The 15205-nt window shown below is 36.0% G+C and overlaps 1 protein-coding gene across 1 annotated transcript in view; it reads right to left on the reverse strand.

Moving 5' to 3' along the window:
• Positions 1-15205, reverse strand: part of MALRD1 (MAM and LDL receptor class A domain containing 1) — a 579678-nt gene that overhangs the window by 512325 nt on the left and 52148 nt on the right. Inside the window, exons 6-8 of the mRNA XM_029239293.1 lie at positions 9460-9561; positions 8668-8814; positions 4958-5124 (exon numbers count right to left, since the gene is read on the reverse strand). Coding sequence (XP_029095126.1) covers positions 4958-5124; positions 8668-8814; positions 9460-9561 — 416 coding nt within the window. The remainder of the gene's footprint in view (positions 1-4957; positions 5125-8667; positions 8815-9459; positions 9562-15205) is intronic.

The raw sequence follows: 15205 nt of genomic DNA on the forward strand, positions 1-15205 counted from the left end.
AAAAGCTATATAACATTTTAAAAGAAAAATGAAGAAAAGGAGAGGGGAAGGGATGAAAAGATAGAGCACAGAGGATTTTTAGGGCAGTGAAAATACTCTTTATGATAATATAATGATGGATGCATGTCATTCATTATACATTTGTCCAAACCCATAGAACGTGCAACACCAAGAGTGAACCCTAATGTAAACTAGAGACTTCAGGTGATAATGACATGTCAATGTAGATTCATCAATTGTAACATGTGTACCACTCTGGTGGAGGATGCTGATAATGGGTGAGGCTAAGCATGTGCGGGGACAGGGGGTATAAGGGAAATCTCTGTACCTTCCTCTTGATTTTGCTGTGAATCTAAAACTGCTCTATAAAAATTATTGTTTTTAAAAATAAGGAAATAAAGCATGTCTACATAGTAAAGCTGCCTATTTTTTTTTATGATGGAGAGTAAGGACAGAACAAATATTTTAATGGAATCTTGAATAAAGTACTGCACTTCAAAAATAAAATTCTAAATAGAAACTAATAAACCAGCTATTTATATCTTAATCCCACTGACATTACTTCATTTTGCAATATTGCCATGATAATAGGAAAGAAAAAATGGCAGGCAAATATTTAACATGAGAGTTAAAAAATTGTTATCAGACATATTTTCTGTACAATCTCACCTTACATATTTTTTCCTATGGAAGAATTCATTCCAAGTTCCAAATAATACACCTGTTTCCTGGAGATTATACTTCTATTTGACTCTCCAGTCACTCAGTCAAAGACCTTTTCATGTCCTCTAAAGCATGCTATGTCATGCATCTGTATGATGATCATTTTCTAGGTTGCAAAGTGTATCCAAAATTATGTTACTATATACTATGAGGTCAGATATTCGATAAAAGTCTATAATGTACTCCACAATTTTGCCTATGGTAGTGGACTTTATGATTTACGACTGTGCTTTTATGTTCTGAAATAATCCTATTTTTCCTTAGATTTAGTGAAATATATGTATAATGAACTATAGTGAAAATGCAGACAGTGGCATAAATATGTCTCAGGTTGAGCTCTGAGACTATCTCTGTGCTCTCCTTCTGAGAGATAGGAAACAGCACTGAAAGGTGACATCTAGTTGTAATTCAAATGACACATGACACTCATACTTTTTCAGACTCTCGTTAGCCTTTATTTCCTCACTTGGTTTCACTTATTTCATTCATACTTAAATTTTCTAAAAATGAATCTATTTTTGACTTAGTCCTTTGCCCTTTGTTATCTACTCCAATTTCCAAGTCTTAAGTATTTCAGAAGATAGTCGAAACCAATTAAAATATACTTCATTCCATTACTTATTCATATCAATTGTTAAGACTTCCGCAAGACAATGAAACATACATGGGGGACACATTTTCAGCTGACAGCTTCCAGGTCACATCACAATGAAGTGAAGTTATAAAAAGTTGATAAATACAGCAAATTTTTCTTTCAATAATTTCTAATGCAACTTCAATTATTTAGCATCGAGACACGACATTCTCCACAGATGCTTTTAGTGACACTACTTGGCAAGCTGCATTCACCATGTCCCCTCACTTTAATTTTATGAGGCTAATTTACAGCTACTGTGCTCTTTCTTCACAGTGCCTAACTGATTCCCCCGTTCTACTTGAAGAAGAATGCATTTACATTTTTTTCAGAAAGCTGAGCAGAGTTCTTTCTAAACTTAAATGGTTTGTCACACAAGAAGTTAATGGTATATTGTGTATGAAATCCAGATTTTTTTTACCACATTTTCCTATCTGACAACACAAGCAATGAAAAGGAAAAAGGATTTACCTCAACTAAATGAAATCAGCTTTTATTTTATTTTTGTCCTTACTCTCAGACTCTTATCTAGTTACTTTCAACAGGTGTCAATGTAAAAAAGAAACCCTCTGTTCCGAAAAGCCTTTCAAGGGATGTTCTAATTTTCTATTATCTTAAAATCAATCAAAATTATTTAAATGTCTTTATTCCACTAGACCAGGATCAATAATGCCATTTTACCTTTCAAGAAAAATATTTATCACTAGATCTCTTAGAGATCAGCTTATCCTTCCCCCTTTCAATGAAAAAAAATCAGGGTATCAAATTCAAGGTTATTTTTTTTAACTACTTTTGATTGCACGTGGTGATAGGACCATGTACTGTGGCAAAAACCTTCCTTCAAGGAGAGCTTATTATACCTTTAAAATCTGTATCACACAAGAAAAGATATTTTCTAAGGCATTTTCTTTCCTGTCCCAACTATGTGTTCCTCCTATTTATTTGCCAGTGGGAATTTTAAAATATGTAAAAGGCACCACAAGCTGGACACCCCCACTATCCTTGGATCACTGACATGGCAGCTGTCCTCAGGATAAAAGATAGGCCATTGCTATGATTATTTTCTTATAGATGATGGACAGAGACTTAATCCTAAGAATAGTTTGATGGTACAAACTAGAACTGCTACACACTGAAGCTGACTTTAAAAGTTTCAACTTTTTAGTTAACTTGTCTTTTACCTATTTTCTATTTCTCAAGTTCTAAAGTACTCTGAAAATAAAGAAAATTACCCTCAGCATTCTCACTAGATATTTCTTGGTTCATCAGCACATTTCGTTCTAAGGGTTATTTTCGTTATTCTATTCATGGAATATGTAAATGATCATTTTCATCAAGGGCTAATTTTTTAAATGATAGGTTCGAAGTCCTTTTTAACTTTGTGATAAAACATCAACTTGTAATTTAAATGTGCTTTGATGCAGTTTGCATTGGTGACCAACGTTTTACGTGTATAGAGCACAGCAAATAGTGTCAGAAAAGACTGGACACTGCCTTGCAGAATACTGGGTAAACTAATGGATCAAACATCAGTCAACACTCTCTAAGATGTACCCCCAATTGGTTCTGATTCGCACACTAGGTCAGTTCTCCATAATTAACTTCTCCTTTTCCTATAATGTGGGAGATGGAATCTTGGTAAGTCTATTCTTATTATATGAGGTGGTATCTGAAGCCAATTTGTTTGCACTTTTTCCTTGTGCAATCCCAGAGCCAGCAGAGGAATGATATTGCTCACTTTCAATAACTCAAAACTCCATATCCACATACTGAAACTTAAAATCCATCACTGATGTTCAGGGTAGATTAAAATAATCCTTAGTATTAGAAGATAGATAACAAGTTTCTACTCAAACTTAGGACAGTGACTCATTCAAAATCTAATGACTATTGATTACCCACCATGTGAAAAACACTATTGTAGGACCATATATTTTTAAAGCATCTTTAAGTATAATATAAGCTCAACAAAATTATTCCAGACCTTTTTTTTATTATGCCTTTGTGAAGAAGGATTTGGAAATTACAGAAAATTTCAAATTGCATGAAAGCTCAATGGGCTTGGTTTACATGGCACAGGTGATAATAACTAAACGGTGCTTAAAGCTTGAATGGTATAACATATACGGATAAAGTTTAACCTATTTTTTTTTGTAAAATTTCTCTCAATTATCTGGAAAGTTTGGAGTATTACACAAAGGGCAGGGAGAGGTTTCTGCCCCTCCATCCACCCCACACCATGTCAAATTGAATGAAATATATCAAATAGATTCTAGGGCAGTGGACTGCCAAATATTGCTACAAAAAAAATGTTACAAAACATAGTTACAAAATGCTACAAATTATGTCTCATCCGAGTAACAAAGGACAATGTATTAGGCCATCTGATGAGAGTGGTCATTCAACTTCATGCTTTAGAAGTCTGGAAAAGAGAAGTAGAAGAAAAAAGACTGGATATGATGAAAACAACACAAAAGGAAAAGGGAGAGGTGATATGATAGAACTCAGAAGAAAAGGGGAATGCCTCTTGAATGTTCAAGTATCTTGGTAATAAGCACTCTGATACTTGAGGATTAATTATGAAGTCACTGCAAACTTCAGAAAAGAATAGAAGAAAATGCTGTTGACAGATGGCTAGTGGCACTTGTTAAGTACAGATGACAAACTTTCGTTGAATAATCAGTCTGGCTGATGTCATGCAGAAGTTTCAGCTGGATTTATCCAAAGCATCCTGAGCCCAAGGAAACTACTTGCTTGGATACTTTTACTGTCTTTCTTTTCCAATGTCAGAATTCCTGCAATTATTGTCCAATGTTTCCCATTTGTAGAATAACTGCTGTTTACCCCTATGATTTTTTTACTCCTACCTATAAATAAATTCTTCTTCACAATAGAAGTTCTTAAAGTGTCTCAAGTGTTTTCCCAATTGTAGAGAATTGTTTTCAGTTAGGTTAAAAAAAAAAAAAGACATGGATTTGTTTATTCACTAGCATTACCACTACAACTTTCACTCTGCCCAGCACACCATTTTTTTTTAATTTATATGACTCATTTGGCTGTATTTAATCAGCAATTACCAATCTTTTAAAACTGTATCTACTGTACCAGAACAAATAATTTGCTTCCATCATATTTACAGCTTTAAGTATACAGAGATCAAAAATCCAGAACAGATCACATCAGAGCTTCAGTATAGAGTTAATAATACAGAATCCCAAATATATTATTACACCATAGTGTTTAATATATTTTCATGAATTTTACCAATTTTATGAAATATTTTGCAAACTACCACAGTGTACATGACAATATCTCCTAAACCAGCTTCTTAATACTTTTTAAACGTATACCAATTAAACAACATTTGTGCTATTGTATAGCACAGGGAACTATATTCAATATCCTGCAATAAACCATGATGGAAAAGAAAAAAACAAATTCCCCCTCAGAAGCAAAAAAAAAAAAAAAAATTAAAGGTATCCCAAATAAAGTCAAGATAAGGAATAGCCTACATGCAACTGAGAAATAGAAACAAAAGTTGCCAAGAATAGAAATTTCATTTATTCAATGAATTTGAAATTAATGCAAGTTTCTTCTCACCTTTTTATTATACAGTCCTACTCTCAGAACACTGTTTTCCATAGAGTAATAGAATTGAAGATGACAGCTCTTGCTCAAGCAGTGACACACAGAGCTATTTAGATAAGCCCTGCTGTCTAAATGGTTAAGAGTAGAAGCATGCTTAGCCCCTACCCATATATAGTAACCTGAAAAATAAAGGGGAAAAAAAGCAACTTAGAAAAAATTAGCTGCTTTCTGTTTGAACAAAATTATTGTATTACTTTTCCAAATCAAGCTTGAAACACAAATATTTTATTTAAAAGAATACGATGTTTTTAAAAGATTGCATCAACTACAAATTACAGATTTTCGTTTCCATATTTGATTTCTAAAATGCATTGTAATCTCCTCCTAATTCCTAAAATCAAAGTTTTACAATACCTTCAATATGAAAATTCAATATTCTTATAAAAAGAAATCTACTGATATAAAAATCTCTGTGCCACCAAATGATCATTCTTTTGAATATAACAATGCAATCTTTCTTTAATCAAAAATTCCTCATCTTTCTTCCCAAAATTATTTTCCCTTTTGATTATTTTTTCTATTCTTCACAGAAAAACTTTTATCTTTTAAGAGAATATAATTTAAACTGCCCTCTTACCAAACTACATGGAAGCATCATATACTTACAGTCCTACTACACTACACATATGGATTGTATAGTACATAAAAATACTGTCAATCAATTTTTTCCATCTGATTCTTAAAACCAATTTGGATTGCTTTTGAACTCAATAATATATACAATACAGAGATACAAAGATATTTCTATGTTTTATAACTTCAATTTTCAAAGATAAAGTCTTCCAAATGTTTTATTTCTTTGTAAGAGAGCAAATATTCCTGCAACATCTAAAAACTTTGAACTTAAATTCAGTGAAATTTATTTACTAGACATGTTAGCCTTTCATCAAACTAGTATATAATAAGTTAATACTTTTCCTCTGACGTATATGTAAGGAAACGTTAAATAAAATAAAGACACATGTTTACAAAAGCAGAGACAGATTAAACAAGATAAAACATCTCAAAAGATAAGGAAAAAATAGATATGCCAAGTGATGAGCAGGGCTGAAACCACAGAACTCTTGGATGTTGGGACAAGAAGCAGGCTGTAGTAGCAAGAATTTTGACTAATTTAAATGTTGCAAAATCCTGGATGAACAGAGTCAAATTCTCTCTATGAAGTCAAAGATTAGGTCTGGAAATCCTTCTCGTAAACTGAGGTGGGAAACATACTTACCCTCACTGCTGTGGGCTATGGCTAAGTGACAGTACGTGCAAAACTCCAAGCATTACCATCAAGTATGAAACCCTAAACCAGGATTGTTACTCAGATAAGGTTCTGGGTTGCTGAGTAATACCACGATAAAACTGCTGAACAAGGAGGTAGGAACAAAGTAGAAGAGGAGGAAAGAGTAAAGTGGGTTTAGAAAGAGAACAAATCTAATTGAAAAAAAGCCTGCAAAATTTCCAGTTTCTGGACCACCATGTAAGAAGCTTGGAAGTTGTTATTCCTGTCCACTTAGCAAGAAAATATATGAACAAACTGAAAATCAACAACTCTTCTTAGACCCCTAGGAAAATTGAGGTCATGGCACAAACCATTGTGCAAGAATTGGTGAGGTAAGCAGATACAGAGAATCACAACTTTCAAGAGCAGAATCCCAAAATTGTAGGGAAAGTACAGGGGTGGAAAAAACTAGATTGCAATTGATGAACTACTGGAGGCTCAGTGTGAACACATTTGTGAGTTAAAAACTCCAGGCAGTCCCATCTTAGGGAGGACCCCACTCTTTTGTGAGTTTTACCTTCAGGAGCCCTACCAGGTTCTCACAGTAAGAATCAGAGAAAAATCCTCTTGTGCCTACAGCTGGGGGAGAGGAAAAGTAGTCATTTTGAAATATACCTGGACTCTCCTGTTATTCTTAATAAGGCTTTCACTCAAGAGAAGCTTTACAACCAGCTAACCGACTGGAGATCCTAACTGGGAGAAGTGAGATATCAAATCCAGCAGGTTCTAACCTTCCACATGACAGGAGCAAAATACCCAGATCCAGCCCCCACTGGATCAAAGACTGAGATCCATTCATAGGACTATAGGATGCTTCCCTTCCCCTCACAGCTTATCACCACATCAAAAGTGGTCCTGTATGATAACAAGGAAATATTACCAAAAGAACTGCGGGTCTCAGACCTTATTTAAGAAGATATCTTTAGAGAAACCCGAAGACAACAGTGGGACCAAAACAAGAACACTACATGAAATTTTAGTCTCAGACATTAACGGCTACAGCCAACAGTAAACAGAGCCTAAACTCTAGCTGGACAAACATAAAAGCTCACATTAAATACCTATCTACCTTAATTCCTTTTATGCAGTACATTATGCCTGGCTTTCACACACACAAAAATTACAAGGCATACAAAAAGGCAAAAAATATATAGTTTGAAGAGAAAGAATAGACATCAGAACCAGACCCAGATCTGGCAGGGATGCTGGAATTATCAGACTGGGATAAATAAGTTAAGAGTTCCAGTGGAAAAAGTAGAAAACATGCAAAAAAGATAATGTAGGCAGAGAGTTGGAAATTCTAGGGAAGAATCAAAAAATGCTAGGGGTAAAAAACAGTAAAACAGAAATGAAAAATGCCTTCAAAGGGCTCATTAGCAGACTTGACTCAGCTGAGGAATGAATCTCTGAGCTTAAGGATATGTCAATAGAAACTTCCAAAACTGAAAAGCAAACAGGAAAAAAAAATAATAATAACAGTGAAGAAAGGAGTGATTCTATCTAAGAACTCTGGGAAAACTACAAAAGGTGCAACATATGCGTAATGGAAACATGAGAAGAAGAAAGAGAGAAAGGAAGAGAATCAATATTTGAAGTAACAGTGACTGAGAATTTTCATCCAAATTAATGTCAGACAAACCAGAGATCCTGGAAGCTCAGGAAACACCAAGCAGGATAAATATCCAAGAAACTACACCTAAGCACATTACTATATTCAAAACTGCAATCAAAGACAAACGAAAACCTTGAAATATTCCAGGAAGAAAAAAATCTTACCTATAGAGGAACACAGATAAGAATTGGATCAGACTTCTCTTCCGAACCATGTAAGCAAGAAGAGAGTGGAGTAAAATATTTAAAATATTAAAAGAAGAAAAAAACTCAACCTAGAATTCTATGTCCAGCAAAAATTATCCTTCAAAAATGAAATACAAATAAAGACTTTCTCAGACAAATAAAAATTGAGGGATTTTGTGGCCAGTAGACTTGCAAGTAATGCTAAAAGGCATTCTTCAGTGAGAAGGAAAATGATACAGGTCAGAAACTCAGATCTACATAAAGAAAGGAATAGTATCAGAGAAGGAATAAATGAAAGTAAAATGAAACATTTTATTTTCAACTTGCTTAGTTAATGAAAAAAATAAGTTTGTTCAAAACAGTAATAGTCCTAATGTATTTGATAATGAAATGAAATGAATGACAGCAATAATACGAGGGAAAGGAGGGAAGACTTAGGAGTATTTATTATAATGGGCTTGCACTACCCATGAGGAAGTATAGAGTTATTTGAAAGTAGACTTGGATTAGTTGTAAATGTATTTCACAAACTCTAGAGAAACCACTAAAAAAAGTTAAAAAGGAAGCATAATCCATATGATTTTTTATTTGCTACCTTCATCATCACTGCTTTGATTCTGCTGAGGTGGAGATTCTAACACAGAAATTTCTCTTGCTTTTGTGCGCATCCAGGAAGTTTGCCCAGCAGATGTTTCTGACACCCAGTCACACATGTCAAAATCAAATCCACAGGCCTGACACACTAAAGAGAGGAGAAAAAGATGTCAGTGGACTATCACAGTCTACTAGAGTGTCTGCTTCACAATGGTTTATAGTTGCAATCAAGGCTTAAACACACACACACACACACACAAATTCATATCTGGAAATTTTGATTCAGTAAGTCTTAGAGTGCCCTCTACTTTTTAAAAGTTCTTCATTTGATCCAGATGGGCATCCTCCGAATGAGAACCACTGCCGCCCAAAAAAAAAAGAAAAGATTTCTTGTACCACTGCTTCCACTGTGGTTTTTTAAATGGCATAATATCTGACCTTACCTACTTTATGGAATTCAGTTAACTTAAATAATTTACTATTGACAATCACGTTGAAATTTTAAAGAAACATTGTATATAATTCCAAGATCTTTAATGTAATTGTTTTACAAAACAACATTATCTTAAATTGACATATTTACTGTCTTTCACTTTTTGAATAAACAGCAGACTTGCAGTAACACTTCAGCTAAAACCCCAATGATACTCCTGCTAAAACTAAGACATAGATGGCAACAGAGTTTGTGAAGTGAGTATCCCTACTAGTGGTCTGATATTCCTGTTAGGCTTCTGAGTCTCATGGATGGCCTACACACTGACAAGGCAGGCAGACATCTCATCTTAACACTTACACCTCAATCCTTTATCTGTAGAATCAAATCTGCAGAGACTTATATCTGGATGGCATTGTTCCATCTTGGTATTCGATGTTTCTTGACATGGTAAAATTTCATCTGTAAGATTGGCAAGAAGTGAGATGCAGGTGTCACTAGAAAGGATCATGTATTTCTTAAAATGTTAATATTTGTTCTACAGAGCATGCTCAACCCAACTCCTCTCTATGGCAGCATCATGCCTTAGGGAGACTCATTACACAGACAAAGGGAGATCGATTCAGAGAGAGAAGAGAGAGAGAAAAAAACAACCATGCCAGTGCTTCTGGATTTTAATCAGATCTCTGCAAAACTCTTAGAGGAAAACATAGGCGGAACACTCTGACGTAAATCGCAGCAATATTTTTTTGGATCCATCTCTTAAAGGAAATAAAAGCAAAAATAAACAAATGGGATCTAATTAAACTTAAAAGTTTTTGCAAAGCAAAGGAAACAGACAAAATGAAAAGAAAACCTACTGAATGGGAAAAAATATTTGCAAATGATGACTGATAAAGGGTTAATATCCAAAATATATAAAAAGCTCATACAACTCAACAACAAAAAAACAAACAACCTGATTAAAAAATGGACAGAAGAACTTGATAGGCATTTTTTTTAAAGAAGAAATGCAGATGGCCAACAGGCACATGAAAAAATGCTCAACATCACTAATTATTAGGGAAATGCAAATCAAAACTGCAATGGGACATCATCTTATACAGTCAGAATGGCTATCATCAGAAAGAACACGAATACCAAATGTTGGCGAGGATGTGGAGAAAAGGGAACCCTCTTGCAGTGTTGGTGGGAATGTAAATGGGTACAGCCACTATGGAGAACAGTAGGGAGGTTTCTCACCTTCCTAAATATCTGAGCTTTGAATCTTTTGACATCTTGTTACAGTCATCTACAGACACTGGTGCCCTACCCCTCAATCCCTGATTACTTTACCCGTTGGCTCAATGTCACTCTTTGTCACTTCAATGTTCACATTCATCTTGCCCTTCAATTTCTCTATTTTTCTCACTGATGCTCATGAAGGAGAACTGCTGATGTAAAACCACTTCTGCCACCACTCGGCTGAATATGATCGTAACTAATGGTGATAACACTTCCTCTATCTTAATTATGAGGGGCCCACTCCCCAACCATCACCCCTATCTTTCCACTCACTCCCTCTAGTATCTCTACTGTAAAAAAATTTTTGACAGCATCAGGACCTAAAAAGCTAATGGTCCTCCAGTTTTGCAATTCCTTTCATCCTCTCTCATGTCCTCATTTCTTTTCTTACTGGTGTTAGAAAATAGTCATCTGCTGGCTCTTCTCATGCTTCCACAAACTCAGGACAAAAACTCTGACAAGTACAATCCTTCATGTAGTGTAAGTGCCTGACAATTAGCTTTCTTGATTGTAATGTAAGTGCCTGACATCAACCTTTTGATTGCTGAGGCATCCATTTCAAAGACATCCATCTCTAATAAACACATTGCCCCCTACACACTGGATAAAGAGCCAGTCCGTCCCACCCATGAAGTTCCCCTTTTCAAAAGCCCTTGGTGACCTAGATAACTGAGCACTCGAGTGACCCAGCTTTTCCCTTAGTGCACTTTAATTCCCACTTGTATGTTTTAAATTCAACAATAAAAAGTAAAGCCGGGAAACCCTAGGCACCCCACCCTCGACCCCAACAAAGGCAGAACCCTAGGTTTACTCTCTCTCCCCACAACCTCGCTGTATGGCCCCTGGATGTGCTGGGTACCCTCCAGGACCTGTAAGAAGCAAACCTTGTTTTTCCAAAGTTCCCTGATGGTTGTTGCAGGGGTGTGTCTCGTAATCATAAGAACCGCAAGGGCTGGACTAGCCACAACATCACAACACTGGCTCTGGTCTGGGAAATGTCTGTGGGGACTCACGACATGTAATCTGGGCCCAGGTGAGCGCCTGAGATTCCTGGCAGATAGCATCACTGTGAATAGGCTGAGACCCACGCGACGCGCTCCACCTTTATCCGTGCAGATGAACGGGAGTGATGGGTCAACACCAAGCTGACTGAAACGACTTCATATCCCTGACTACTCACTTCATTGCACTGGGGCCATCCCGCTACATCTTCCTAATTCTTTCCTTTTCTTCCATTTCTAGACAACTGTTCAAAACCCTCTACCCACTCCTTAAATCTCCAACTCCTCCTCCCCCTGAGCTAATCATCTTGCTTTATGTTTCATTGGGAAAATGAGAGAAACCAGAAGAAAACCTCACAAGCCCCACCACCTGCACCGCCACCCACATGCCTTTCCTCTTCTTATCTCTGATCAACCAGTCCTTCTCCTCTCTAGGTCCACTCCTTTCATTTACCCCGGAAATGCATCTCCTCTCCCCTATTTTGCAATCATTCCAGCAATTTCCTCCCCTCTTTTACATCCCACATGCTTTCTTTCCCTTCAGTATACAAGAGGTCACAATTTCACCCATCTTAAGAAAATTAAACCTCCAACTCCCTTCAACTAACTTCTCCAAGTTCTGCCTATTCTCACTGATTCCAACACCACTTCTTCTTCCCCATTCTCTCTTGCATCTGTTTCAACGAGGGTTTTTTTTTCAATTTTTTAAAAATGAAGTTAAAATTCATATAACCTAAAATTCACCACTTTAACCATTTAAAAGTACACAATTTGGTGGCTTTTATACATTCTCAGTGTCATGCAATTATCACCGTTATCTAATTCCAAAACATTTCCATCACTCCAAAATAAAACCCTGTACCCGTGAGCAATCACTCCCATTCTCTCCCCCTCCTCAGCCTCTGGCAACCTCTGATCTGCTTTCTGATGACTTTGCCTATTCCGCACATTTTATAAAATGGAATCACACATTATATAGCTTCTTGTGTTTGACTTTTTTTTTTTTTTTTTTTTTTTGCGGTATGCGGGCCTCTTGCTGTTGTGGCCTCTCCCGTTGCGGAGCACAGGCTCCAGACGCGCAGGCCCAGCAGCCATGGCTCATGGGCCCAGCCACTCCGCGTGCATGTAGGATCTTCCCGGACCGGGGCACAAACCCGTGTCCCCTGCATCGGCAGGCGGACTCTCAACCACTGCGCCACCAGGGAAGCCCTTGTGTTTGACTTTTTACTTCTCAGATGCTGTCAAGGTTTATTCATGTTGGTGTAACATATATCAGAACTCTATTCCTTTTTTTTTTTTTAACCCTTACCACTGCACTGAAACTACATATATCAAAGTTGACCTCTCCATTGTTAACCTACAATAATATTTAATTTTTCCTTCCCAACATACCTGACATATCAGTAATATTGATATAGTTGATCACTCCCTTTTACTTGAAATGTTTTCTTCACTGGATCCTGGTACATAATTTTCTCTTGGTTTTCGTCTTAAATGACTAGCGTTTATTCTCGTCTCCTTGGGTGGTTTTCCCTCATCTCGTCGATGTTACACAAGGTGACATTAGCCTTGGATCTCGTCTCTTCTCACAATCTTGTTAATATCACCTAGTCTCATGCCTTTAAAACATTTCCAGTGCCAATAACTCATAAAATTATAACTTAGGTCCAGACCTTTCACTGGACTCTGACATATCCTGTTCCCGACTTGGCCACTTCACTTGGATAACCAACATACATTTCAAAAGAAATACGTCTGAAACTAGGCATATTTTCTGATTTTCTCGGCCCAAACTTTCTCCTCCCACATTTTTCTCACCTCAGTCCATGACAACTCCATCCTTCTAGTTCAGGTAAAAAGAGTAGAGTCATGTATGATACACCTCTTACTTTCATCAGACATGCCATCCATCAGCAAACCTTTGCTTGATCTATAAAACACATCTGGAATCTCACTACATCGAGGTACTCACTACTACTACCAATTCTCAGTTAAGGGAACATCATTCTTTCTGGATTATAGTGAAAACTTCTTATTTTGCCCTCTTGTCGCTGCCCTTGCCCCATTATTATCTTTCAATATCCTCAAACTAAAACAAAATTAAACTACACATCTGGGAAATCCACATTTATTCGGTAATTAAATATCACACGTTTAAATAAAACTTTGAGATAACCAAGTAGTTTGTTTGATCTGAATGAAAATATAACTTACTAAAATTTGTGTCATATAGCTAAAACAGTACTTAGAAGGAAATTAGTAATTATAAAAGTTTTCATTAGGAATGAAAAATGATTGACCTCAAATCCTATAATTTAACTATCCATTTACAGAAAGAAGGACAAGAAGAACATATTAAAGCTAAATCAAGCAGCAAGTCAGATCATGTCTTCTGCTCAAAATCATCACACGGGCTTCTATCCTACACGAAATGCATGCAAAAGTCCTTTCCATGATCCTCCTCTTACAAACCAGGCTTACTCTTGCTTCAGAACCTTCACCTTGACACGTGGCTTCCTTCCAATATACACATGGCTTGATCTCTCAACTTTTTTTTTTTTTTTTTTTTGCTCAGAAAATATGTTCTTCACGTGACCATGCCTGACCACTCTATTTAAAACTTATCTCCCCCTTGCCTGTGGCACCCTTATCTCAGTTTTCTGGTTTATTGTACCCATAGCACATAACACCACTTGACATAAAGTACATTTTTCTATTTACTTGCTTAGCTTCTTTCTCTTTATGACTAAAATATAAATTCCATAAACTCAGGGATTACCATTTGTTTTTTCACTGCCTCTCTCTCATGTCCAGAAAAATTCTTGACATAACATAGATGTTCAATATATACTTGTTTAATGGATGAATGAATAAGTGACCTAAGACCAATTCAATGAAATCTTTTACAACAGCACAGACTCTATATAAATTGTTCACAGTTGTATTGGAAATAAAATTGAAGCGATTGGTTGTGAAAATGATTTACGAGTAACATCCATAATCTGGTTTCTCATAATGGAAGCTAACAAATGATGAATATGCAAAGCTTCTTGAACATAAGATCCACTGAAAATAAAACTGCATATGCAATTAAGGGAGTGTGGGCAATAAATGAAACTAAGATTGCACAATAACAATTACCATGAAACAATTAACACTGTAATTTTTGTAGATTCGTATAATAGCTACAAATCTTCAGCCCCTGGAGCTGCATAATTAAATGTTTGCCATTGTTCAATTAAATGTTGTATATTATCTTTAATTTTTCACTGTTTATACAATAACCACAAAAGTACTGTAAACAAAAATAGCAAAATAGTCAATTATAAATTGCATGGAATTTAAAATTCAGCTGCTATTATCAGTTGCTATTAAATATCTTCCACCAATATCAACCACTTCTACTATCTTTAGTCCTCCAAATTGGAATTTGCAAGCACAAAAACAATGATATGATGGGGGTTAATAAGTTGTCAATCAACTAATCTCCTGGACAGCTTTTTATTTTAGTGCATTCTATTTCAGAGCTCAAAGCTATTTAAAGATGTCATCTATATTTATATTCATATTCATTTTCTCTCCCTCCCCACACCCTCTCTCTTTCATTTTTATATTGCACCACAATCCAGCAGTAGAAAATTATGTTTGGCATTTTAAAATTCTCCATCAATGATGTACAATCAGCAGGATGAAGCTTTGCCAACAATTTCAAAGTCTCTATACCAATGAAGACACATGTGTAGAGCCTGCCATCCTTCAAATCTTATCTTGTACAAACAGGTTATGTGAAATTGGCCACATAACTCAGATGGAAGAGAATG

Source organism: Monodon monoceros, unplaced genomic scaffold (assembly GCF_005190385.1).
Source record: "Monodon monoceros isolate NGI ecotype Baffin Bay Population unplaced genomic scaffold, NGI_Narwhal_1 Super_Scaffold_21, whole genome shotgun sequence".
Lineage (NCBI taxonomy): Eukaryota > Metazoa > Chordata > Mammalia > Artiodactyla > Monodontidae > Monodon > Monodon monoceros.